Source organism: Palaemon carinicauda, chromosome 40 (assembly GCF_036898095.1).
Source record: "Palaemon carinicauda isolate YSFRI2023 chromosome 40, ASM3689809v2, whole genome shotgun sequence".
Classification (NCBI taxonomy): Eukaryota; Metazoa; Arthropoda; class Malacostraca; order Decapoda; family Palaemonidae; genus Palaemon; species Palaemon carinicauda.
Window position 1 is genome coordinate 7,525,970 of NC_090764.1, and position 25,282 is coordinate 7,551,251.

The window sequence follows — 25,282 nt, forward strand, 5'->3', positions numbered from 1 at the left end:
CTACTTCTAAACATACTTCCAATCTCACATCTTTTACTCTCTATCGTACTACATCCACGCACATTCAAACACCCCAAAACTAGAGTGCGGGGAGCAGTCACTCTCCCCCCAGCTCCATCTCTTTGTTGCTGTCTCACAGGATACTTTTACAGGAGAGGGGGTTCCCAGCCCCCTCGTCCCGTCCCTTTTAGTCGCCTCTTACGACACGCAGGGATAACGTTGGCGCTATTCTAATTTTTATATGCCCCCGCGGCCACAGGGGGCATAAATCTAGCATGGTTTTTCATGGTACTGACGGCTTAGATGTAGTGGTGGTAACAGAGAATAACCAAGAGGATCTTGCTTGGCTTATGTGCATACAAAGAACACTCTAACAAATTTTTAAATTTATTTTCCAAAGTCTGAGATCTCCTTAGCAGTAGATTTTAACTATCTACCTAAACTTTATCATATAAGCTATCATCGTTTTCATAATTGCATGGATATAAATTTCCATCTTCAGGTTTCTGACATGAAATAATTTGTTATTGGTGGTGATATCCATGGTTGATGCTGCAAACTTTCAGTACATTCCAGAAGGCCAGTGATGAAACTGTGAGGAGTGATATTTGTGAGCAGGAATCAACAATGGCTGTGACGGGAATACCTCACGTCTAATGAAATCTCAGCTGCTTCAGGCTTTAAAGGTCAAAGGTCACTCATGAATGGAAAAGACAAGGGACATGATAATGCCCTAGAGGCATATGATGTGCCTAAGGTCCCTCTCCATCAAGCTACGACCAATGAGGGCCAGGCAGTGGCAGCTGATGACACAAGGATGATGCATACACTACAAGAAACTAAATTATGAAGCTTGAGCGAGGCTCGAATTCTCATCCAGCAGAATTTCAGGCAGGGATATTTTCAACATGCTACCACAATAGGCACCCAGGAAAAGGATGATCTCCCTAATCTGCAAGGTTAAATCAATGAAAAATGTGATTAATGGAATTTGGGCCTTGTGTTCTGTTGCAGGGGCCCTTAATGTAGCATTCATGTGGACCATAAGCAAAGCTCCTTGTAAGCTTTTTGAGCTCAAGAAACTTCATAAAAAAACAGCAACTAGTCTTTTGAAAAGCTAGTACTATTCACCCAGTTGAATATATTGTGTTTGTGCTACATTCCATTATATCATCACAATGCCAGATCTCTTGCGATCTTTGGCAGTGTCAGAAGATAAGACAAAAACATTTCAGGTGAAAGGAATAAACCCATAGGCTGGAGCTTTATATTTTACACCATTGTCAAATTTAGTGACAAAAGTTGATTCACCAAGATCCCTTGGATATCATGACTAAATATCACAAATGTAGATCTTTCAGAAACCATAATGGTGATCCAATGGTGGATGGATATATTTAGTGCGTTTAAGAAAGAAAGCTATGCAAGCATTCCAAGATTTTAAGTCAAAAGGATTAGAGTTGCCACCCTTCTTTGCTCTAAGCTGAGACAGTATCATTTCAAGAGAATTAATAAATGTGACTCGACGATAGTGAAGACGACTAAAAGAAAAATAAGCTCATTCATACACTCCTTGAGGCTTTAAGCATACACGACTTGTTGAAGAAGTATCCCAAATGTGTACAGTTGCGAAAATGTGGGGATCTTTGAAAAGAATACTGGAAGGGACATATGATTGGAGGGGAGTTTGAGTTAGAGAATCATGATCGATACAACACCCGAGAGAAACATTATCCAAAATATGAGTACAGTACTGTACAGTATAATACTGTAGTGAGGAGTTTCTCCTATGAAAGCAATGTACAAATCTGCAGGCCTGAAATAGGAAGACAAGGTAGTTGCATTAGATTAAGGTTTTCATTGGATATTATTTGATACTTGTGGGCTAGTGTTTTATAGTGGTTACAATGTTTTGCATTTTTTTTCCATTGTATTTTTTCCCCTCTACATTTCTAAAGAATTGGCCATGTACAGTTCATTCCTATGTAGATGCAAACCTGTGCTTTAAAAATAGCAAGAGATCTGTGATGGCTGTTGAATTCATTAACAAGGCAATTGACGGCTGATGGTGAGCATGTCGTTAGTTTTTCATTTTTGTCTTTGGCTGCAATGAGTAAAGACGTATTGTTGTGCCCTAATCATAGGCTTTGATCTTTTTCTTCACAGAAAGTGAATGCAGATTGTTGGTGTTTGTAATAGATGAAAGCCAGAGATTTGTACTTGCCTGGGAAATGGGTGGACACTGCAACTTGGTTTATAGAAAAACTAGCTGTTGATACACACACACTGTGCATCTTGTAGGCTGCATGGTTTTTAGCCATATTTCCCAAGTGCCGGTTGTGGCCTCCCGTGCAGTAGCAGGTGTATGCTAGGCCGCCTTCAGTGTTTGTTTTGGCAGTGCCCAAGATAAGACCGAGTTAGTCTTTTACCTTTTTCTTCCCCTCATCAAGTGCGACTGCTATTACAGCTTCTGTGTATATGCCCTTTGCTTGGTCCCTGGCGAGCGAGGAGACCTCAGATTTGCATCGGTGGGTTTTTAAGGTTCTGGTGGCGTGTGGGATTCAGTGAATGCTGCATCCCACCAGAGGTTGGAATCTTCTGTTGCTATGGAATAGTTTGAATAAGGAAGGCATAGGTCTGGCAGATAAGCCCTCCATTGCTTTGTTAAAAATGCTGGTAGCTAAGGCTACTTCGCCTTGGGTGTCTCCTGAGGTGATACCAGTGATAAAGGGCTTTTAGGTGAGGTGACCCCAGTGGTGATTTGCCCCCTTACCCAAATGAGGACTGCCCGTAACCTCCTCCACCCAAAGGAAGCCTGTTTATGCACAACCCTCTCAATCCATTGAGCAACCTGGCAGAGCCTTTAGTAGCGAGTGCCCTTAGGGACGATTACTTACTACCTTTCTTGTACCATCGACCCCTCTACCTCACGTACCGATAGTGTTCTTGCTCAATCCTTCATCTTCAAAAAGCCCTGGCCTTGCAGGGAGGTAGAAGGGAAGTTGGAAAACGAGCTCAATTTTGTTCCAGACGAGTCTCTGGGATTCTAGAGCCAACTCTTCCTGGTGAAGTCAAGTGGCTTTATATCGATAGTTTTTCTTTTAATTTTTATTGTGTTAGTGTATTCATTGTGTATTAGCGTTATTGTTATATCAACTGCTGTACAATACTGTATACAAAATACCGTACCCTATATTGGTAATGTCGATATGGGCTAAGAGTACAGCGAGTTCGAAAGGTGCATGTCAACCTGCTGAAAACAGAGATCAAGAGATCACTTACGGGTGTTAACTTAGCTAGTCAAGGTGTACTGTACTGCTAGTACTGAATACATATTATAGTAATATACACTACAGTCTCAGCAAGAGTTTCTATACAGTAATAACAGTGTTTCGATACAACAGTATTTACATATAAGGGTGGCGATGACATGTGGTATGCATAGTCTTATGTTCTGTATGTACAGTACACTTGTGTACAGTCACTGAAGTGTGTTCTTACAGTAACACAATACTTATCCAGGGAGAGAAAGCACGTAAAATCAATGTAGTGAAGTACAGTCGGCTACTTAGTGTGTTAATCAACTACACGTGGGAAATGTCCCGTGAATTAGTAGGTTGAGTTGACCCACCCTAAGGCAGCAAGCATTAGCGGATTTTTTTTTATTTTCACGCCTGTCTCTGTAACCTAACCCCCCCCCCCCAATAAGTTGGGCCGACTGTACTTTGATATCCAAGGTTCCAGCAAATATTATTTTCATAATTGAATTTCAGTTTATTTTTAACAGTATTTGGCAAGTGAAAAACCCTACTAGACAGAAATTTTGTTGATTTGTGTTTGGTTGTTCTTAAATGAAATTCAAATTTTTTATGTAAATTCTAATTTGAATAATTGTACAAAATATTTTTTTTTTCCTGACAAACAAAAGGGTATGATTGTGAGATGCATCATAAAGAAGTGTTAGAAACGAAATAAGGTTATGCCACTGAACAATGTACTTTAGGACTCAATTTTCATATTTGTAAAATTTTTGAACAATGTTTATATCCATTTAGTGCTGGATGTGAGCCTCAAAACTTCCAGAGGCCCAAACTGTTCGGTGCAATTTCATAAGGCAATTTTTGAAGGAACATTTTTGAATGGTTAATCAGTATGATATAAAATGAAATAACATTTATATGCTCTCAGATTACTTAATCAGCAGTTTCAGAAACTGAAAAATTAATTACTTATTGTACCTCAAACTGAAGGAATAAAGTTTTGTGGCTCACTTTTTAAAACAGAGACGTAAGAGTAAATTTTTAAAGTAAAAATCAGCACTAAAAAAACTTAAAATTCCCCTACTTTCTATATCTGTGAAATAACATGGCATAGTTAATTATTAGCCTGTATAAATATTTTTTCAAAGTTAACAGTCATGCTATAACCAGTGAACATTTGTTATCAATCTTTTATTGTAATTCAATTTGTACAGTAGTGCTGAAAGGTGACCTTACACAGTTTCGTTCAATTCACGAATTGAAAACCTAACTTACACCCTGTATTACTTTAACAGGATACATAAACATTTGATAAATATGATTAAAGTATGAATGAATGTATAGGATGTTACTTTATAAGGAAAGCTGTTACAATGTGTTATAAGAATGGTCTGTCATATGTTGCATTTAAAATTATTGACAAAGCAAGTCTACTATCTGAAGGATCCAAGTGTTCAACAAAGTATGTATGTTTTTATCAAACCTAGGTTCAAATGTTAAAATAACCAATATAAAGATTTTAAAACTTAAATTATTTTTAGACAATCTAAATAAATAGTTGCATTTCATTATTTTTATATGTACTGTGGTAAAGAATAATTACGAAATTTTCAGACAACTTCTATTGATATTGACTAGTAGAAATAGCCAGATAATTGGCTGGCCAATAGGAAACTGGAATGCATAAACATCCAGTTAATTGATGGCAATGAAATCTTGAAAATATTTGTTTTACATTATAGAAATCTACAGTTGAAAATCAAAATTAATTGTGTTTTGTTTTAGTTAATCATTTTAAAATAAAGGTTAAAAATTAATGTAGTTTTACTAGCTATACAAGCCCTCAATTCCACTAAAACAGGGAATACCTTCAGCGGAACTGGAACTGTTATTGAAATCGTTAACGACAGGTGGTAAGCGCGGATGAGTAGCCCACTCTCCTGTTAAAAACCTTCAATTTTGATCTTTAGCTCAGGGCTGAGAGAGGAAACTTTATTTAAAGGACTCAGGTTTGCGTATGTAGGAAAAATAGAATTGCTTTCAAATTTATTTGTTCCTATGTATATACAAACCTCATGACCTTTAACATAAGGCGTCTCACAAATTGGTGAGTAAAAACTATCACTCCTTGGTGAGTAGAAAGTCTCACTGCTTGGCGAGTAGAAAGTCTCACTGCTTGGCGAGTAGAAAGTCTCACTGCTTGGCGAGTAGAAAGTATCACTGCTTGGTGAGTAGAACGTATCACTGCTTGGTGAGTAGAACGTATCACTATTTGGTGAGTAGAAAGTCTCACTACTTAGTGAGTAGAAAGTCTCACTACTTGGTGAGTAGAAAGTCTCACTACTTGGAGTGTAGAAAGTATCACTCCTTGGTGAGTAGAAAGTATCACTCCTTGGTGAGTAGAAAGTATCACTCCTTGGTGAGTAGAAAGTCCCCCTAGAACTGAACTGGTTGATTCTTTACCTTCCCTGGAATATGCCAGTCTTCCTGGTTTGGTCGGATGAGAGATGCTTCGACTCCCAATTAGCTAATCACAGGGATGAGAGCCTGGGCATTACTTGTTAAGTAACTGGTACCCTGTTAAAGAAGGAATACTTACAGATCCAGTCTAATAAAATTAATGCTGAGAAACAGTTTACCAACATCAATGTCGGAACCATCGAGTAATGGTGCGGAAGCTTCCTTTCCAAGTGAGGGGAAAGAAAGAACTTGTACCAAACCTATTACTGCACACAAGTCCTTCCTATACCGTATGGGAAATGGGATGGTTACACAACTACTAGAGCCACAAACATAGGCCTAAGAACTAAACTGTTGATGTTACTTGTGGGGATACTTCCTTAAATAGAAGACTGTGAAGGATGTTTGGCACTTCTAATCTCCATCACCAGTCCATCCAAAAGATTCTTCAGTCTAAAGTGGGATCAATAACCCAGATATAGTGAGCTCTAGTTTGAGCCGGTACCTTGACCCCTTCAAAGGAGTTGAAGCTTGTGCTCTTTAATTGTCTTATCAAGCTTGTACTCTAGTTGTCTCATGAAGCACAAAAGAGCCTGCTCTTGATTCTTCCAGTGCTAAAGAAGAGGAACCACTGTCACAGGGGAAGCAGTGGGCACATCCACTAGCACCAATAACAGATGGAAGAGTATGAGAGCCACAGGCCCCAGGGCAACTGGCACTAAAGCAAATAACAATGGACAAACCTGGAGCCACCTTACGCTCGTACAGCTCCGGCACTTCCGTAGGGGAGGAAAGCTTCTTGGATGCATTCTTGGCTTTATGCACCTGCAAGGATTAACTCTGGGGTGTCACCACTGATATCATTGGTACTAATTAAACTAGCCTTAGCTTCCAGCTCCCTTAAATGACTAGTGCCTGCTTGCAGGACCCAAGGATCCTTAGTCCCTCATCATTGGCAATCTGCAAGAAGGGCTTCCAACAATGTGTGGTGATCGCTTGACACTAAACAACCCTGACAAAACTCATAGATCTACTTTAGGTCAGATTTCTCACTGCACCTGAAGCATACTCTCCAAGACCAAGCCAGGGGACGTATACCCAGAAGCATCGTAGAATGGTGAAGTTAATGAGGAGCATTAGGTGCTATGCAGTCTCTGTCATTGTTATGTTTGTTGCCAATGATGCCATAGAAGACTTGGGCTTCAAAATCATTATAGAGTATGATTGTACAAGTTGCGGCTGAAGACAAAACTGAACTCTGACTGGCGAGTGGGCGAGGCTAACGATTTCAACAGCTGTTCCAACACCACTGAAGCCATTCCCTATTTTGACGGACGAATGGTTTGCACACGGATAGGAATAAATAGGAAATTTAAAACAAAAATAATTTGGGATTGACATTACTTGACACCCAAACAACACTGTAAATTGCATCCGAAATTTTGCAAGATACAAAAAAATCTGTGGCATCCCCTTTGAGCACTGCTCTACAAGCCATCAAAATTAAAACATCACAGATCAGAAAAATAGAATTGCTTGCCTTATAAAGCTGTTAAAATTTGAAACTCCTCTGACCATAATGTAGATTTATTTGCCTGATAATAGTAACAAGTGTTTTCAATGAGTAAAATTATCACAAAAGCTTTCCCAATTGCCATAAAATCCTTTGTTTACTAGATTAGTATGGCTAATTAATAATAAAAAAGAAAATCCTTAAAATAGTTTTGTTTTAGCTTCTATTGTATGTATTTCCCCAACCCCTTCTGTGGGTGTCACGCCATTCGTCTCGCTCTCTTTCTCTTGCTATTTTTTCAGGGTCATCTCTTTCTTCAGCTTCTTCCTTTTCAGCCTCTTCTCTTTCCTCCTCTTCATTACCTTTATCGGGATCTTTACTCGCCCGTTCTTGAAGTGAATTTTGCCTCAGACTGGGATCAGGAAACCTGTAATAATTAGAAGTAACATGATTCTTTTTCCTGTACAGTATTTCACTGTTCAGAAATTTGTGACAAAGCCATTTATGAAAGACACTTCTTTCAGCGTTTTGTCACAAGCCTATCAGACATACTAAGATGTCATTTATGGTCCTGGAGGTTCCCAGACACAAACAATACGACCTCGGGTTACATCTAAGACCCATTCCTATGAAGCGTTGTAACCCGAATTTTGATATAAGTCAGAGCATGCTCAAATACAGTATTGTATGCAAGTGCCGAAGTCACTCGCCTATACTAATGTAGTAGTCATAATCTAGGATATAAAAACACACTATATGCCTTATATTAGGAATTATGACTTAAAAAAAAGCCCATGGAAGTCAAGAGGACATTAATATAAAATGAAATAGTAACCCAAACAATATTAAAATTCCTTTTATGGGAAGTATCTTTGACCCACGTAAAATTGTAAGTCGAAACCATGGTAACCCAAGAACTTAAGTTTTTATCTTGCCTTCTAGACATCAAAGCTACTAAAGAGGAACTGTTCATTCATCATTGCCTTGATTAACGTTTATTTATTAGATTTGGGTCATATGCTAGAGGCACGAGGGTCAGATAACATTTTGCACCGAGGTGCAAATGGGGGAAATCCATGTAGTTGGGCAATGCAAATAGGGAAATTCATGCAATTGGACTACTCAAATAGGGAAAATCCAAGCAGTTGGATTACGCAAACGGGGGGGGGGGGGGGGGGGGGGGGACCATGCAATTGGACTACGTAAATGGGGGGAAAACCATGCAGTTGGACTACGTAAATGGGGGAAAACCATGCAGTTGAACTATGCAAATGAAGGAAATCCATGTGGTTGGACTACAATTTAAAAGTAGGACAGGATATCACGAAAGAAAGGAAGCAGCAGAAAAGGTGTACTTCATGAATTGTACTACCAGCACTACAACCCTACATGCATGTGCGTTTTGACCAAATGATAGGTAACATCTATTTTGGCTGTTAGGATATGTGGTATTGTTGACACAGCAATTAGAATTTCCCCAACGTTTGTCCTGCAGTTTGGAAAGTCTACTTTCATTCATTTTCACACTTGTCCATTATTTTTTTTGCTTTTTATCTCGTAAACATTTACTTTCACTTAATCTAAAAAATTTACAGTAATTAGGAGCTACTTTTAAAAGTTTTTGTCTTGCCATCTTCCAACAAGTGCTATGAACAAATATTTATACCCTACAAATTTTGTCCAGTCAACTTTCCATAAATATACAGTAATACTCTTATACTGTACATGTATTCTGCGAGATGACAGGCAGGTCTTTATTAACTGCTTTTCTAAAAAAAATTGGCTTTGGCCATTTTATCCTTCTGTTGGCGTTTCAGAGCGTGAGATTCTGAGAAGCATGTTGTTGTTACTCCTGGGTCTATCCGTAAACTCACCTTAACTAAGTCATTGGCCAATAGGAGGGACTAAAAAATATATGAAGTGGGGGAGTCCTCCAACTTTCCTCAATCTCTGAACCATAGAGTATGTAGGAAGAGGCCTCAGAAGCCTTATAAGGCCCTGTTAAACTTTATGCAGCCATCACTATTCCCAGACCAAGAGCAACATTAATTATTCCCAATGTGGTTATCATGTATAAACATTAAAGGTAAACCATCTGGTGTCAGTTCAAAATAATACACCTCAGTCCACAAGAAAGTTGTGCAGCATACCCGTTCAGAATGAGATTGTAGACCCCATTGGGAAGAGGGACTTTCCGAGATCTTTGAACCTCCAACATGCATACAACCACATCTTGATTCAGGCTTTATAAAGTGGTAGTCTGGGCACTATAGTCCAACATATGACTTCAGAGGTATCTTAATGACCAGAGGGTTAATGATGGAGACAGCAACCTGGATTGTCTACACAGCTTGCCTGTTTCAGTACCGAACTCAAATAACTTTGCTGGCGCTAACAACAAAGAAGGTATCTAAGGATGGCTGCTGATACTTCTACAGCTTTAAAACAACCTTCAGCTGGCATGATCATTAAACAGTCCTCGGTTATACTGCCAGTTCCTAAATCAACCAAGTCTTCCTCGGTTATACACTAGCTCCTAGATCAACCAAGTCCTCCTTGGTTATACACCAGTTCCTACATCAACCAAGTCCTCCTCGGTTATACACCAGTTCCTACATCAACCAAGTCCTACTCAGTTATACGCCAGTTCCTACATCAACTAAGTCCTTCAGCCAAATTGTGACATTCCTCAACCAGATACCTTTCAACATGACAGAAGTCAGTTCTGCAAAACCACTTCAGGATAAAGTACCTACAACTGCAACTATCAATATGTGGCTTTCTCAGATGTTTACCCTTTCAAGCCTCAGCGGTAAAGAAGTATCTACAATGGTGGTGCAGCCACGGTCACTTGGAAGATGTGTCTCTGGTTCCTAAGGCCAAAAATGTTGCTCTGTTCACAGACGCACACCTGTAGGACATCTTGGTCAGCAAGGGACAGGTGCCTACTAGGCACAAGACATACAGCATAAAATCAACTCCTAGATGAAAGCTGTGTTCTTAGCTCTCCACGCCTACTGCTCTACAATGTAAGAGCCATTAGAACAAAACAAGAGGCACCCAAAAATTCTAAGCCTCCTGGCTAGTACAGTGGTAACGAGTTTGCCTAGCATTCGCCTGGCAGCAGATCGATACCCGCCTGGGACCGTGAGTTTAAGCTGTTTACTGGGGAGGCCACTGCTGTGGTAGGGCACCACAGTGGGGGGTTGAGCTTGCCCGACTGACGTTCTGGTGAGCATCTATTCTGATGGAACTGGAACTAAAACCAGACACCTTTAACCTTTAAATGTTAGGCTAGGATATTGGTCTTGACTAATGGTAGGTAAAAAATAATGGAGTAAAATTAGTAATCCTACCTACCTAGGTATGCCAGTCACGCATGTCTCAATGATGTGATGACTAGCCTGAAAGCTTTGATCAAGCACTGAAGGACCAGCTCTTAAGACTTATAAGGTGCCTTACCAAGACTAAGTAGAACCAAAGAGCTCCCTCAGGTCTCTGAAAGCAGTTACTTATATGCCCCTGTACTTCTAGAACTTATGAGAGGGCTGATCTGTGCATAGACCTACGCTTCATTTAGTATCACAGGTAGGAAGATGTCAACAATGAAGTAAATAGAGGTGCTGATTTGAAGGTTTAAAGGCCGTTCATGAATGGCAGGGGCAAAGGACAGTGGCATGCCCTGGAGACTGACCATATATACATATGATAAGCATCCAAGTGCCCACTCCACCTAAGCTAGGACCAGGGAGGGCCAGGGGCAATGGCTACTGATGACTCCCCCAAATCCCTCCCATCCTTAGGTCACGAGGATAGGGAGGTTGCAGACACTAAAGGGACTGACGAGTTTGAGTAGGCAATGAACCACAGTCTGGCGATCACCGAGTAGAGTCGTTCTTATTGATAACACTCTCAATACACCTACTTTATCTGATATAGATTGAGGGTTGAAGTTTGTTTATCACCAACTTGATGTTTTCTCCAAACAATTCCTGATGTGGCTAAATCAATGTAATCAGCATAATCTGATTGAAATTTTAACCTGGGCTGAAAACCATCCAAATGCTAAATGGAGAAAAAGTAAAAATTGTCCTATGTCTATAACAGGGTATCCAGAGTTCAAGCTTCTAGGGGTATATATGCTGAGCACAGAATAAGAGTCAGATTTGTTGCACAAGTTAACAACATTTGTACCCATCTCTAAAATGCCTTACAGAGCTTTGGATCTCTAGACCACTTTAATAGTAACATCTGCCTCCTCTACTGGAGACTTCCTGATATTGCCTTTAATGATGAACATCCATCCTGGTACATACTAGTGTACTGAAAAACACACTGAGTGAAAGGCATCATTAAAATATCAGAGAGGTCATTTAATATCACTGCATCACAATGAATTATGGAGAAGTAGAATGGTATGATCAGTTAATTGGGAGTTTTGTTCCACTTGAGTTCACCTTTATACCATACAGACTAGACTACTACCTTTTTTGAACTGTTTCAGTTCTCTATTATGAATATTAACCAATTCCTTTTACAATACACCAGCAAGATAATTACCCTATCTATGCACTACACTATCAAATTTTCAATATGTAGAAACAGTTGGAAGGTGAATAGCAATAATAATCATAATGGATGATGTTAAAACATAGCAACTAAAATAGGATCTAGCGAAGGAGACCCATCCAAATGGAAACTTTGCAAGGATGTACTCTTAAATAGTTTTCTTCTGTTGAATGGAACAAAGGATGCTTCCTTTAAAAAGGAGAGCCACACAAATAGCAATATGTGGCTATGCTGATTACTTTATAATATTACTTTAAATTTTGATAATCAAGCTTTGGTAATGAAAGCAAAATCATCATAAATAAAACATAGAATATTTTTTCAAAGATTTTAATTACGCATTGAAATTTAGAATCGAATGTCCTGCTAAGAGTCAACTTTGAAGGAAATAATAAGAGTTGCTTGAAAACATAACTAAGCGCTTGCGGAAATCATATATGGCTACAAAGCAAAACACCGAGTGTGGTCAAGGCGACAATGCTCGACACCTACAGGAACAGTAAGGGGGGGGATACACTTGGGGAGTGAGAAGCATCAATGCCTTTCTCTATGAATGATGGTGGCATTGGCTGCATTTGACTTGACATGCAATGGCTTTTTTGAAAGGGTGAAAGGGTATTTACAGAGAAAAATCTATTAAAATCAAGATAAAATTCTGAAAACAAAAGCATCCGTATGCATGACAGTATCAACAGATTACTGTGAAGGTGGTAAGCGAAACTTTGAGACAATTAATAAAGTAGAAAGGCCAGTACTAAGGGTTGCAGCATATATAGCTGGCTGTTGTGCAAGTAGCTACAAAGTCTTAAAGTAATCAGGAGAGGTACACAAAATATTAAGCTTGTGTCAGATGAGGAAATGAAGTGAGAATCTGACAAGGAGGGATGGAAATGGACCAGGAAGCAAAAATATGGATTACACATTTACGAACTTGACCTCCTAAATGAAAAAGAACATAATTGATCAATAAAATATTCTTAACATTCCGATCAAATCAAAAGATAGATAAGATGTAGGATCATACATCATTTACGGGTAGCCCTTGCTCCTTGGAAGCACACACTCTGCTGTCTTTTATAAACTCTTAGTTGTTATATATTTAGGAGTGCCATTAGAGTGCTTTAGTAAAATAAAGATATGACAATTGCATGAACACAGTTTCTCCCTTTGACTTTCCTCTAGAGAAATCTTATGGGCAATGCCTTAGTTTACTCAAAATATAAAGTACTCAAATAAATTTAACTTACCAGCCATCTCTGACTCTTTGATCGTAAAACTCTTCTATAGTGATCGATGGTAAACTTGGATATCCTAGTCCAAATACATTTTTCTGCACAGCATCTCTTGTAATGAGGATGGGCCTATAAAGAAAGAATAATGTAGTTTGCAACAACAAATAAGTAAAGGAATCTTAATTAGCTTCTCTACAGTGAAGATAAGACACACAGGCTTGTAATAGTGTAACAGCCTCATTTACGTGATGGGTTCTAATATGATTTTGAAATAGCTCGGAATGTAAATGTCTGGTATGTACCACAACACAATTTATTTTTCTGAAATGTGCTGTACCACTAAATAGTTCTTCCAGGCTAAGGTAAAATTTTCAACTTTACTTGGATGTTCTATGGGGATTACTATAAAGTCATATCTAAATGAATTACAATATGTCAACAAAATTTATTCCGAATTGACAAAATTTCTGCAAAGGATTTATTTCTATAACTAGACTTGGTGTTTCACAAAGGATTGCATAATCTGGGATACTGTATTCATCAAATATCTATGGATCAGATGGTGTGAGCTATTCCAAGATAAACAAATTCAAAATGACAAATTCGTAGATAATTTGTATTTTTCCTAACTATACAAACCTTAGCTATTTAATATGGGTAATTACTTTCGGCGTAGCTGAAATGACGAGCCATTAGAATTTTAACGAGGGTTTACTACCCCACCGCTAGTTAGTGGAGGGTAGGGAGGGTAGCTTACTACCCGGCCCCTCACACACACCTGTGCTTGAGCTCACTTTGCTGAGAGGTAGGACTTCACCGGGGATAGGGCTGGCGGGCAAGTTTGATTAAATAGCTAAGGTTGGTATAGTTAGGAAAAATACAAATTACCTACGAATTTGTCATTTGTTCCGTAACTGAAATACAAACCACGCTATTTAATATGGGCGACTCATCCCTTAGGAAGGGTGGCAAGTCCCAGCCAGTACTGGCTTTTGGCTTAGCCCGGGGACTCAGTATCTGAGTGTGTCAGCACTCAACAATAAGGAGTCCCTGCACCTCACTAGAACCTTGCTGCGCAAGGGCTGCGGCCTACGTAAGCTGTGTGTGAAGGTCTGAAGTGTGACTCGTCCTAGGAAGTTGACCTGTAGTCCTTTAGATGGAAACTTTAGGCTAGGACTCTCCCAATACCACCTTGTCAGGGTATGGGGACGTGACAGTATTAGCTTAATACATGTACTAGGAACACAAGGAAACATGGTTTACCTGCAGTGGTTCGAGGTCAGCTGTGCAGAGAACCCAGGATGCTGCTTTCCCCAAGAGAGGGGAGGATGAAGCAAAGAATAAGGGCCAGACAAACCTTTTCATTCATGCAGACTAAGACCGGGTAACAATGCCCTCAACCTTCTGCTACTTGTCCATTAAGGAGCCTGAGGTTTAAAACCAGCTGTTGTGCAGCCACCACAGGGCCGATAGAGAACGTATCGAGCCTCCTGTGGGTCACATCTTGCAGGTAGTGGGCTGTGAAGGTCGTCTGACGCTTCCACACCCCCACTTGTAGAACCTACGTCACTGAAAAGTTCTTCTTGAAGGCCAGGGATGTAGCTACGCCCCTGACATCATGTGCCCTAGGGCGACGTGATGGAGGAGGGTCAGGATTCAGGGACAGATGGATTACCCTACGAATCCAAGCTGAGATAGTATTTTTGGTAACCTCCTCTTTGTTCTCCCAGTGCTCACAAACAATGCCTGCATTTGGGGGCGAACTGTAGCCGTTCTTTTGAGATATAGCCTCAGACTCCTTACTGGGTACAGTAGGAGATGGTCTGAGTCATCTGTTACAGAACGAAGACTCGAAATCTGGAAAGAGTCGAACCGAGGGTCCGGCACTCCCGGATTCTGAGTCTTAGCAACAAACTCAGGGACGAATCTGAACGTTACCTCCCCCCATCCCCTTGAATGGGCGATGTCATACAAGAGACCATGAAGTTCACCGACTCGCTTGGCCGAGGCCAAAGCTAGTAGGAACACCGTCTCCCAAGTTAGGTGGCGATTTGAAGCCTGGCGTAATGGTTCGTATGGAGGTCTCTTAAGAGACCTGAGAACTCGAACCACATTCCATGGAGGAGGTCTCACTTCCAACTGAGGGCAGGTAAGTTCATAACTTTGTATGAGTAGGGAAAGTTCCAGCGAGGAAGAAATGTCCACTCCTTTGAGCCTGAAGGCTAGACTTAAGGCTGAGCGATAGCCTTTCACTGCCGAGATTGAAAGGCGCATTTCTTCTCGCAAATACACGAAGAACTCCGCTATTGCTGGAATAGTGGCATCTAGTGGAGAGATACCCCTTCCATGACACAAACCACAGAATACTCGCCACTTTGCCTGGTAGACCCCTGCGGATGACCTTCGCAGGTGTCCAGACATCCTGTTCGCAACTTGTGAAAATCCTCTCTCCGTGAGGAGATGCTGGATAGTCTCCAGGCGTGAAGTCGAAGTGAAGCTACGGCTTTGTGAAAGATGTTGGCGTGTGGTTGTTTGAGTAGCTCGTGTCGTGGAGGGAGTTCTCTCGGAAGTTCCGTTAGGAGTTGCAGAAGGTCTGGAAACCATTCCGCGTGATGCCATAGCGGAGCTATAAGGGTCATCGATAGATTGACCAATATTATTATTATTATTATTATTATTACTTACTAAGCTACAACCCTAGTTGGAAAAGCAGTATGCTATAAGCCCAGGGGCTCCAACAGGGAAAATAGCTCAGTGCGGAAAGGAAAAAAGGAAAATAAAATATTCTAAGAAGAGTAACAATAATAAATATCTCCTATATAAACTATAAAAACTTTAACAAAACAAGAGGAAGAGAAATAAGATAGGAGAGTGTGCTCGAGTGTACCCTCAAGCAAGAGAACTCTAACCCAAGACAGTGAAAGGCCATGGTACAGAGGCTATGACACTACCCAAGACTAGAGAACAGTGGTTTGATTTTGGAGTGTCCTTCTCCTAGAAGAGCTGCTTACCATAGCTAAAGAGTCCCTTCTACCCTTACCAAGAGGAAAGTGCCACTGAACAATTACAGTGCAGTAACCCCTTGGGTGATGAAGAATTGTTTGGTAATCTGTGTTGTCAGGTGTATGAGGATAGAGGAGAATATGTAAAGAATATGCCAGACTATTCAGTGTGTATGTAGGCAAAGGGAAAGTGAACCGTAACCAGAGAGGAGGATCCAATGTAGTACAATGTATTCTGGTCTTGTTGAGTACCCTTCTCATCAGACAGAACGGGGGAAAGGCATATACGTCGATATTGTCCCACCGTTGTTGGAAGGCATCTTGCCAGAGTGCCTTGGGATCCGGGACTGAGGAGCAGTACAGCGGAAGCTTTAAGTTCAGCGCTGTAGCGAACAGATCCACAGTCGGGGAACCCCACAAAGTCAGGACTTTGTTGGCTACTAGAAGATCCAAAGACCACTCGGTACTCACTATCTGAGACGCACTGCTCAGACTGTCGGCGAGCACATTCCTCTTGCCTGGAATGAAGCGAGCCAATAGTGGAATCGAGTGGACTTCGGTCCATCTCAGTATCTCTACTGCGAGATGGGATAGCTGCTCTGAAAAGGTACCTCCTTGCTTGTTGATGTAAGCCACTACTGTGGTGTTGTCGCTCATCACCACCACAGAGTGACCAGCCAGGTATTGTTGGAACTGTTGAAGGGCCAGGAATACGGCCTTCATTTCTAGCAGATTTATATGGAGGCACTTTTCTGATTCTGACCACAGGCTTGAGGTCCTGTGGTACAGAACGTGGGCCCCCACCCTTTCTTTGAGGCGTCCGAAAACAGCATCAAATCCGGGGGGAGGACGAGAAGATCCACTCCCCTTCGTAGGTTCTCGTCTGTCACCCACCACTGAAGGTCCGTTTGTTCCGCAGGACCCATAGGGATCATGACGTCCGGGGAATCGTGACCTTGATTCCACCGGGACTTGAGTCGCCATTGGAGATCTCTCATTCTGAGGCGACCGTTGGGAACTAGACGGGCCAAGGATGAGAGGTGACCGAGGAGACGTAACCACGATTGGGCTGGGAGCTCTTCTCGTCTGAGGAAAGGATCTGCGACTCTCCTCAGCCTAGCTATCCTGTCGTCTGATGGGAAGGCTTTGTGGAGATTGGTGTCTATGATCATGCCTAGATATACCAGTCTTTGAGTAGGAAGCAGAGAAGACTTCTTGAGATTTACCATGATCCCTAGATCTTGGCAAAGTCCCAGAAGTTTGTCTCGGTGTCGAAGAAGGGATGACTCCGAGTCTGCTAGGATCAGCCAGTCGTCCAGGTAACGGAGGAGACGGATGCCGATCCTGTGTGCTCACGATGATATTAGGGTGAACACTCTGGTGAAAACCTGTGGTGCTGTGGAGAGACCGAAACACAGCACCTTGAACTGGTAGATCTTGTTGTCTAGGCTGAATCTTAAGTACTTCCTTGAAGACGGATGGACTGGGATCTGGAAGTACGCGTCCTTCAGGTCCAGTGTACACATGAAGTCTTAAGGTCTCACTGCAAGTCTGACCGTGTCCGCTGTCTCCATGCTGAACGGAGTCTGCTTGACAAACCTGTTCAGAGCTGAGAGGTCGATGACTGGTCTCCAGTCTCCAGACGCCTTGTTTACAAGAAATAGTCGACTGAAGAAGCCTAGGGACCCGTCGACGACCTCTTGGAGAGTGCCCTTCTTCAACAATGGTCTCGACTTCTGCCCGAAGGGCTTGCCCCCTTGCCGATCCCATGACAAGGGAGCTCAACAACACTGGATTCGCTGTCAAGGGAGGTAGAGATGCTGTGAACGGGACGCGATATCCTTGACTGATTACGGAAATCGTCCAGGAATCGGCCCCGAGTTGCTGCCACCTGTTTACACAACTTTGTAGGCATCCCCCCACTGGTGGACATACAAGGGGACTGCCAATCCTAGCGTTTGCGGCCTCGGCCACTCCCCCTAGGATTCTTTCCTCCCCTGGAGGACTTTTTGCCTTTCTTGTACTTGACAGGAAAGGGCTTCGACACCGTTGTCTTCGCTGTAGCTGCCGGTTTCGTGGTCTTGGTAGGACGTGGTTGCTGGGTTGCTGGAGGTTTATAGGGCTTCGATGTTAAAGCTCTATGTAGGAGAGAGTCCTGGTTGGACTTCCTCCACCTCTCAGCCGCCTGCTCCACGTCCTTAGGCTCGAACAAATTCTTCCCCAAGATGGAAGAATGTTTGAGCCTTTTTTGATCTCGGTACTGGGGACCTTTTGGTGGAATCTCTCAGACACCGCATCTCGACGTTTCAAGATGGTATTAGCCCACAAGTTCAAGACTTCGTGGGCTAGAAACTCGATTGTACGAGTGCCTGAGAGTAAAAAGGTCTCCATGGCCTTCTTGGTACTCTCTTTGGATAAGTCCTCAGATCGTAACAGGATGCCCAGAGACCCTAGCCAGATGTCCAGCCACGAAGTTGCCTGCATGGCACACTTCGCCACCTTCTCCAGGCTAAGGATCTCCGTCGCCGAGAACGATACTTGCCGGTTGGAGAGTCTCTCTATAGGGACTCCCCTGGTAAGCTCTTCCAAAGAGTGGTGTAAGGGAAGAGCTAAACAAGTCTCCTCCATGATGTCAAAGTACCTCCTCTGATGGACACAAGGAGGCGGGAGGGTTTTATTACCGGCGCTGGATCGGCTGGAGGAGGCAAGCTCGGAGAGCTGCCTTCGACCTTGTCTCTGGCACTCTCAACCCCTTGAGACCAGGGCAAAGCCGCGCTGGACTTTGAGGGTTTTTGAGTACCAAATACTCGGTCCAAGACCGTGTCCTTGCCCTCACGAGGGGGAATCTCTGGATCCGCGAACCCTTTGAGATTCCTCATAAGGGTCAGAACCTGCCAGAACGCATGCTCTGATTCCTGTAGCTCTCCTCCTGAAGGGCTAGCAGCGAAGTCTCCTGTCCCCAAAGGCTCTTCTTGGGGGGACTCGTGGACGTTCTCCGAGTACTTGGCTGGCTCTGGTCTAGTCCTTAAGGATGACTTGGGTAAAGTCTTGGAGTCCTTCGACTCCCTCCTGGGAGGGATGCAGGACTCCAACAGAGATGGTGGGAGGCAAGTTACCACGTCATATACCCCTCTCTTCCTCTTCAGGGGAGTCGAAGCTGCCACCGATTTGTGGCCCAGTTCAGAGAGAACTGGCTTAAAAGCCTGCATGACCGCTCTGACTAGGGACCCGAACCAGGGCTGCTGACTGACAGCTGCGCTGTCAAAAACTCTTTCTGGAGGGAAAGGGATCGTTCGATCCCTAGGAGGGGTTACCAAAGGAGGGTCTGCCTGAAAAGAAGATGGAAAAAAGTCACTGGACCTATCCGGAATCCTCCCTCCCTCCGGCGAGCGCGCTGTTCTGCACTTGCGGGGGGGAGGAACGCGATGATAATGACCTGGCCGCGCGGCGTCCTGCAGCCTCGCGCGTGGTATCGCGCAGGGGGTTGCGCGCGGGAGATTGTTTGCGCGCACGGGCACGCGAGGGCGATGGTGATGGTGCGCGCGGGCAAGCGATGGTGCGCAGGCCAGAGATTGCAGAGGGCACACAGAAGGGTGAATGAGCGCTCGCGCGCGCGAAGGCGATTGTTTGCGCGGGCTCGCAGGATCTGTCCGAAGAGCCCGTGAGGGCGATAACGTTGGGCGCACGAGCGCAGGAGATATATCCATTGCGCGTGGGTGCGCACATCTGGTTGCAGAGGTGGGCGCGCAAGGCGCGCGTGTGCAAACTCGTGGGTGCGCGTCGGAGACTGCGCACGATGGCGCGCAGGTGAAGGATGGCGAGCAGGTGGGGTCCGATGGCGCGTCGGCAATTGATGGCGCGTTGGAGAGCGCTGGCGAGCAGGGGAAGAGGTTACCTTCCCCTTTGCGCCCAGATCAGAAGATCGTGGGCGTGCAGGAGATTGTTGGCGCGCAGGAGAGCACCGGCGCGTAGGCAAGCACTGGCGTGCAGGAGAACGGGGGCTCGCATCAGGATGAGGGGGCGCAGCAGCGCGCTGGAGAACAGGAGAGCGCTGGCGCGCTATAACAGGAACTCCAGCAGGCGGGCGCTTGTGCGCAGTTGCGCGCTGGCGAACGTTGGCACGCAGGGATACCTGGCGCGTAAGGGACTTAAGACATAAATTTGTGTGAAAGCCCTTTGTGCCCCGAAGGGACCGTAGCCCGTTTTACAACGGGGTGAGTTGGCACCCACAGCGCGTCAGCAGCCAGGAACGGCGACGGCAGGTCAGCAGGTCTGGCGGGTGGAAGGTCGGCGTGTCCTTTGCGAGGACGACCTTCCACCGAAGGAGATTGCGAACGATCTGCGGAAAGGTCCAGGGATGTAGCTGGTAGAGTCGGCGAACGACGGCGAGGTTCCTTTGCGGCTGACTGCGGAGATGATGAACCGAAGAGGCGCCTCCTAACACCCTTGAGAGGTGAAGGAAGGCCTCTACGGCGAAGAGGAAGGCGGGCTTTACGCCTTATATGCCCTCTGGGGGCCGTGGGGTCAGCAGGCTGACTATCAGCAGTCCTCCGAAGAGGAGTCTCTGTGAGTGAACTCCCCCGAGGGAGAGAATCACCGGCAGGAGAGACCGTTAGACTTAGTTCCTCCCTCGAAAGATGCTCGGAGGGGGGAACTAAGCCTTCAGCTACATCAGGAGCAGAGGTTTGATACAACTCATCGGAAGCCTCTACCACAACAACGTCGACAATAGACAAAGGATCAACCTCTGCTAAAGTCGGCGACTGTTTGACAGCTGCCCCAACCTGATCATGTTAAACAAGGCTTCCTTGGAGGGGGAACCCTCAAGCCCAAGGAACCCCAAAGCTGCAACAAATAATTATTAGTAAAATTTACATTTAAATCCTCCCCCGGGGAGGAGGAGGAGCTGCCTCGCTATGGGAGGCAACTCCCTCTCCCAAACCCCAAGATCGGTCAACAGAACTACGGCCTACGCTACCACTCGACAGTTTCTCGGAAGAAACAGATCGAGTGGGAGCTTCGGAGGAGGTTTGGGCTACGGAAGAAGAGCCCTTGGGATTTTCTCCTTTCAAAGAAACCTTCAAAGGAGAAATATCCCACCTGGACTTCGTCTTCCGGCGCTGGGAAAACCTCTCCCACTGGGAGGTAGACCACTCCCTACACTCGCCACACACACACATTATTCTTATCACACCGCTGGCCCCTACAGTAAGAACACAAGGTGTGGGGGTCCGTTTCGACCGCCGACATATACGTACCACAAGGGCGGTCAGGTAAACCAGGACACTTACGCATCGCAGAGGTCAACTTCACACACACTCTGTCAAAGGAAAAGCAAACAAAAGATTAGCAATGGCTGTCAAAGAAGGCGAGGGTGACAGCGGACACGTCCGACTACCACCCGAGCTGAGAGCAAAGTGAGCTCAAGCACAGGTGTGTGTGAGGGGGGAGATAGCAAGCTACCCTCCCTACCCCCCACTAACTAGCGGTGGGGTAGTAAACCCTCGTTAAAATTCTAATGGCTCGTCATTTCAGCTATGCCGAAAGTAATTACCCATATTAAATAGCGTGGTTTGTATTTCAGTAACGGAACAATAACCTTTTACAAGAAAAGTTATATAACACTTCCTTACTTTTAATCTACTCTGATAGGTTGCTTTATACCTATAATTCTATAAAATTTTTCATTGAATAAAAATATTGAATTTTTAGCAATGACAGATAACCACTTGTTAGAAAAGGTAAATAATGATCTAGGCATACTGAATGTAGATGTAGCTAGTTTGTCTTTTCTACATCCTTACGTCTTTTAATATCTACAAGTCGACATTTATAACTACTCCACATAATTCATCAATATACACAAATGTTTTATGACTGCAATTCTTCAGTCTCCAATGCTACTTCTGGCTATGAAAATTAAATATTTCTACGGTGACAAATGGCATCTTTTTACAAAAAAGTACTGGGTACAGTTTTTTTCTGTAAAAACTGGATGCATTGTGATAAAAACTGAAGTGTCTTACAGCAAAATATGGAAGCAAATTCAAGTTGAGTTTGCACCATGTCTGAGGCTTCTCTTGAAAGATATATGATCCACATACACCAATACATCATGGTAAGGTTCCTCATAAGGAACTCTAACTAAACTAAACCACGATACAAGTTTATTACCTAATATCAAATAAGCTTACCCTTCCCCAGAACCCAAGAACCTTTAACATTGTATAAAGCTGAGCTTATGTTATCCTAATTTAAGACATCCAATGCCATCACCTTGTGACCTATGGAAATGCTTGACTAGTAAGCTAATTGCATACATTTAACCTTAAATTGTTCTCCGTATTAAATTTGGAAAAAAAAGGAAAACTACTGCACTATCAGATGTATGGTGTACATGACTACATAAGGCTAATAATTCGTAAACTCTTTGGGCTGAACCCAAGACTACAAATGAAGTCACTGCATCACTTCTCTTCAGCAAAAAGTTAGCAAAAACTAGGGGCACCTGAAACATAACAAGAGAAGGAGCACCAGCACTATCAGGCAGACATCTTGGGTGTGCATACTCTTTAGAAGTGTGTAAAGCTCTTTTCATTGTACACATTACACCAGGATTTGAATGAAGATTGTGTTTCCAGTAAAGCATGAAGCCCAGAGAAAAACCACAGGAGCAGCAGAACATTACCTAGCTATTTTCTTCCTCCCAGACTTATCCCCCAGCAAAGGAGACCAAGATGGATACTAAATTCAGGAAAACCTGTGGACAGCAATGGCTCATACAAAAAACAAGAGCCTGTAAATCTTGGCTAACTTGGGCATACAGTTACCACATGACTTACTTTCACCAAAGCACTTTCACAAATCAACTTTCTCAAGAGTTCAGACCGAGAAGTTCACCAACAAATAAAAATGTCAAGCATACAGTACTACTGTATGAGTAAGTAAAGTTACAACAACTCACGTCGAGTCAGAGTATTACAGTATTACGTCCATGTGGTATATCAGTCCAAACCAGAAGCAGCCTAAGTAAATCATATGTTAGGTAACTACTTTGTTACATTTCAAAAGCCATTTCCAGCTCATGCTAATGATACTCATATAGTAATGGATAAAGTTATGTATTTTGCAAAGGAATAGACAAGAGCCACTTACTTAAAAGCCTTTGTCTTTGGTGGTTCTTCTTTCTCTGGATATGCTCCTTTCATTCTCAAAGCTGCCATATCTATTAACATCTGCTTCTCCATTGCAATACTTTCCAATTCCTCTAAGCTGCAAAAAAAGAAAAAAAAATTATTATAATATTATTATAATACAGGTAAGTAGTGCCAATGATGTTTTAAGCTGCTTCTAGAGCAATACACATCATTCCTCAAAATGTAACTCAACAAGGCTTTGGTATATCACTAAAAAATATGATTCATTAAGAGTATTTCACTGCAAGTTTATTGCTGTACAGTGTTTAAAAGTTGAATTTTAAAGTAAGATAATTAAAAATGTTTCTCTGATACAGCATCTAGATCTAAATTCAATTTCTCAATTGGCAACTTACCTATCAAAAATAAATTTTTTCACCAAAGTAATATAGTATTTTCGTTTAACATCTTCATCACAACTGGGGTTTTTGAGTACTTTCTTAAGCTCTATAAGTCTATCTCCAGTAGCTTTCTTTTCTTTAAATCTCCTAATCTTTTCTTCGCGCTCTTTTGCCATCTTCTGTAGTTCCTATAAATATGAAATAATTTTACAATCTACGTAGAAATAACAAAAAGCAACGCAAAACAAGGAACATTAGCAAGATGATACTGTAAAAGTTATGAAATAGACAATAACAACTTTGTCCGTAACTGAAATACAAACGACGCCATTTATAGAGGTATTACTTTCGGCGAAGCTGAAAGACGAGCCATTTGACTTTTAGTGAGGGTTAACCACCCAACTGCTAGTTAGCATGGGGTTGTGAGGGTAGTAACTAGCCCTCTCACTTACACACTTGGGGTGTGAACCTCACTTTACTTTTGTTGTCTCTCTCCCCTTCCCGGCCTTTTGACTTTTTAATCTTATGTTTTTCTTTTATAAATATGAAAACCTACTTTATGTTTTTATATACATTTTAAGCTTTTTTACAGGGAATGTTGCTGTTTGTGTGACAGCGTAGTGCGGGAGCTTCTTAAGGGCGGAGAACCTTCCCTTACGATCTTCCACCTTGGATAACGGACATCCCGTAGACAGGTGGCCTTCCGAATGACTTGACCTCCGCCGCAGGGGTCGTCGTCATGGTTGAATACTCCTTCTCCGTTCGGAGTTCTTGGAGGAAACTGCCTGCGGTCTTCACAGAGTTTGACTTGGATCTTGCTCTTTCTTGCTGACACCACCACTTTCCTTTGTTATGTGATGTGGGCAGCTGGATGATCCTCTGTGAGGGTACACCTTTTCCGTTTGCAGGTTAGGTTGCGCCCCTGAATGGTTTTTCTCATTGATCAAGATGAAATAATAACCGTTTATAATTTATCTTTTCAGCTTTGACGACGCCGTCCTTCTTGGGATGATGGTCCTACGGTCATTCTTGCCGACAGAGGGTTTACATGACCTTAGCTTGTCCGCTCCCCCTCGGGTCACCCCCTTCCAGCCAGAGGGTTGAGTGGTTCTACCGAACACTGTAGTTTGATTTGTTAGCTGAATTAATTACTGTAATTGTAATTCTTGTTTTGCAACAGATTTTACGCTGCCGCTCTACTTCGCCCGTCAATATTGGCCGGCGAAGGGAGTGTGCAGTCCTTAATATGTGTCTGTTCTCTCAGGAGACAACTCTCCCGTCCGCAGATTAGGTGCTCCTCCCGAGGGAGTTTTTCTTGCATAATTTGCTTTTCTCAGTTACCGATGCATACTTCTTCGTTCGGCTAAGATAGCCGACGTAAAAGAACAGTGCCGTTCGTTCCTGTGGAATCAGCTGTTCTTATGCCATAATTTTCTGGTTCTCCAGCGCCTGTGGCAGCTCCTGATCAGCCCGCTGACTTCGAGGAACTAGCTCCGGCTATGTTTTCTCAGGTAGCGCTCAATGCAGACCTTCAACTTGAACAAGGCTTGTTGAAGGGACGCAAAGAGTGCTGCCCGGAGGTCTGCCTCCAGGGGTTGGACTATCCCTTCCGAGGGGAGAGTTATCATCCCCAGGTGTTGGGCTGTTCTCCCTTCCGAGGTAGAACTTCCCTTCATTATCTGTATAGCAACCTTCCCACCTGCAGGGAG

General features: G+C 43.2%; 1 protein-coding gene across 2 annotated transcripts in view; it reads right to left on the reverse strand.

The window, feature by feature from the left end:
• Positions 1-7,291: 7,291 nt before the first annotated feature.
• Positions 7,292-25,282, reverse strand: part of Tap42 (immunoglobulin binding protein Tap42) — a 191,498-nt gene continuing 173,507 nt past the window's right edge. For both annotated transcript variants that reach the window (XM_068363280.1, XM_068363281.1), the window contains exons 3-6: positions 23,589-23,761; positions 23,192-23,308; positions 13,050-13,163; positions 7,292-7,660 (exon numbers count right to left, since the gene is read on the reverse strand). In XM_068363280.1, the coding sequence (XP_068219381.1) occupies positions 7,450-7,660; positions 13,050-13,163; positions 23,192-23,308; positions 23,589-23,761 (615 nt within the window). In that variant the 3' untranslated portion in view covers positions 7,292-7,449. The remainder of the gene's footprint in view (positions 7,661-13,049; positions 13,164-23,191; positions 23,309-23,588; positions 23,762-25,282) is intronic.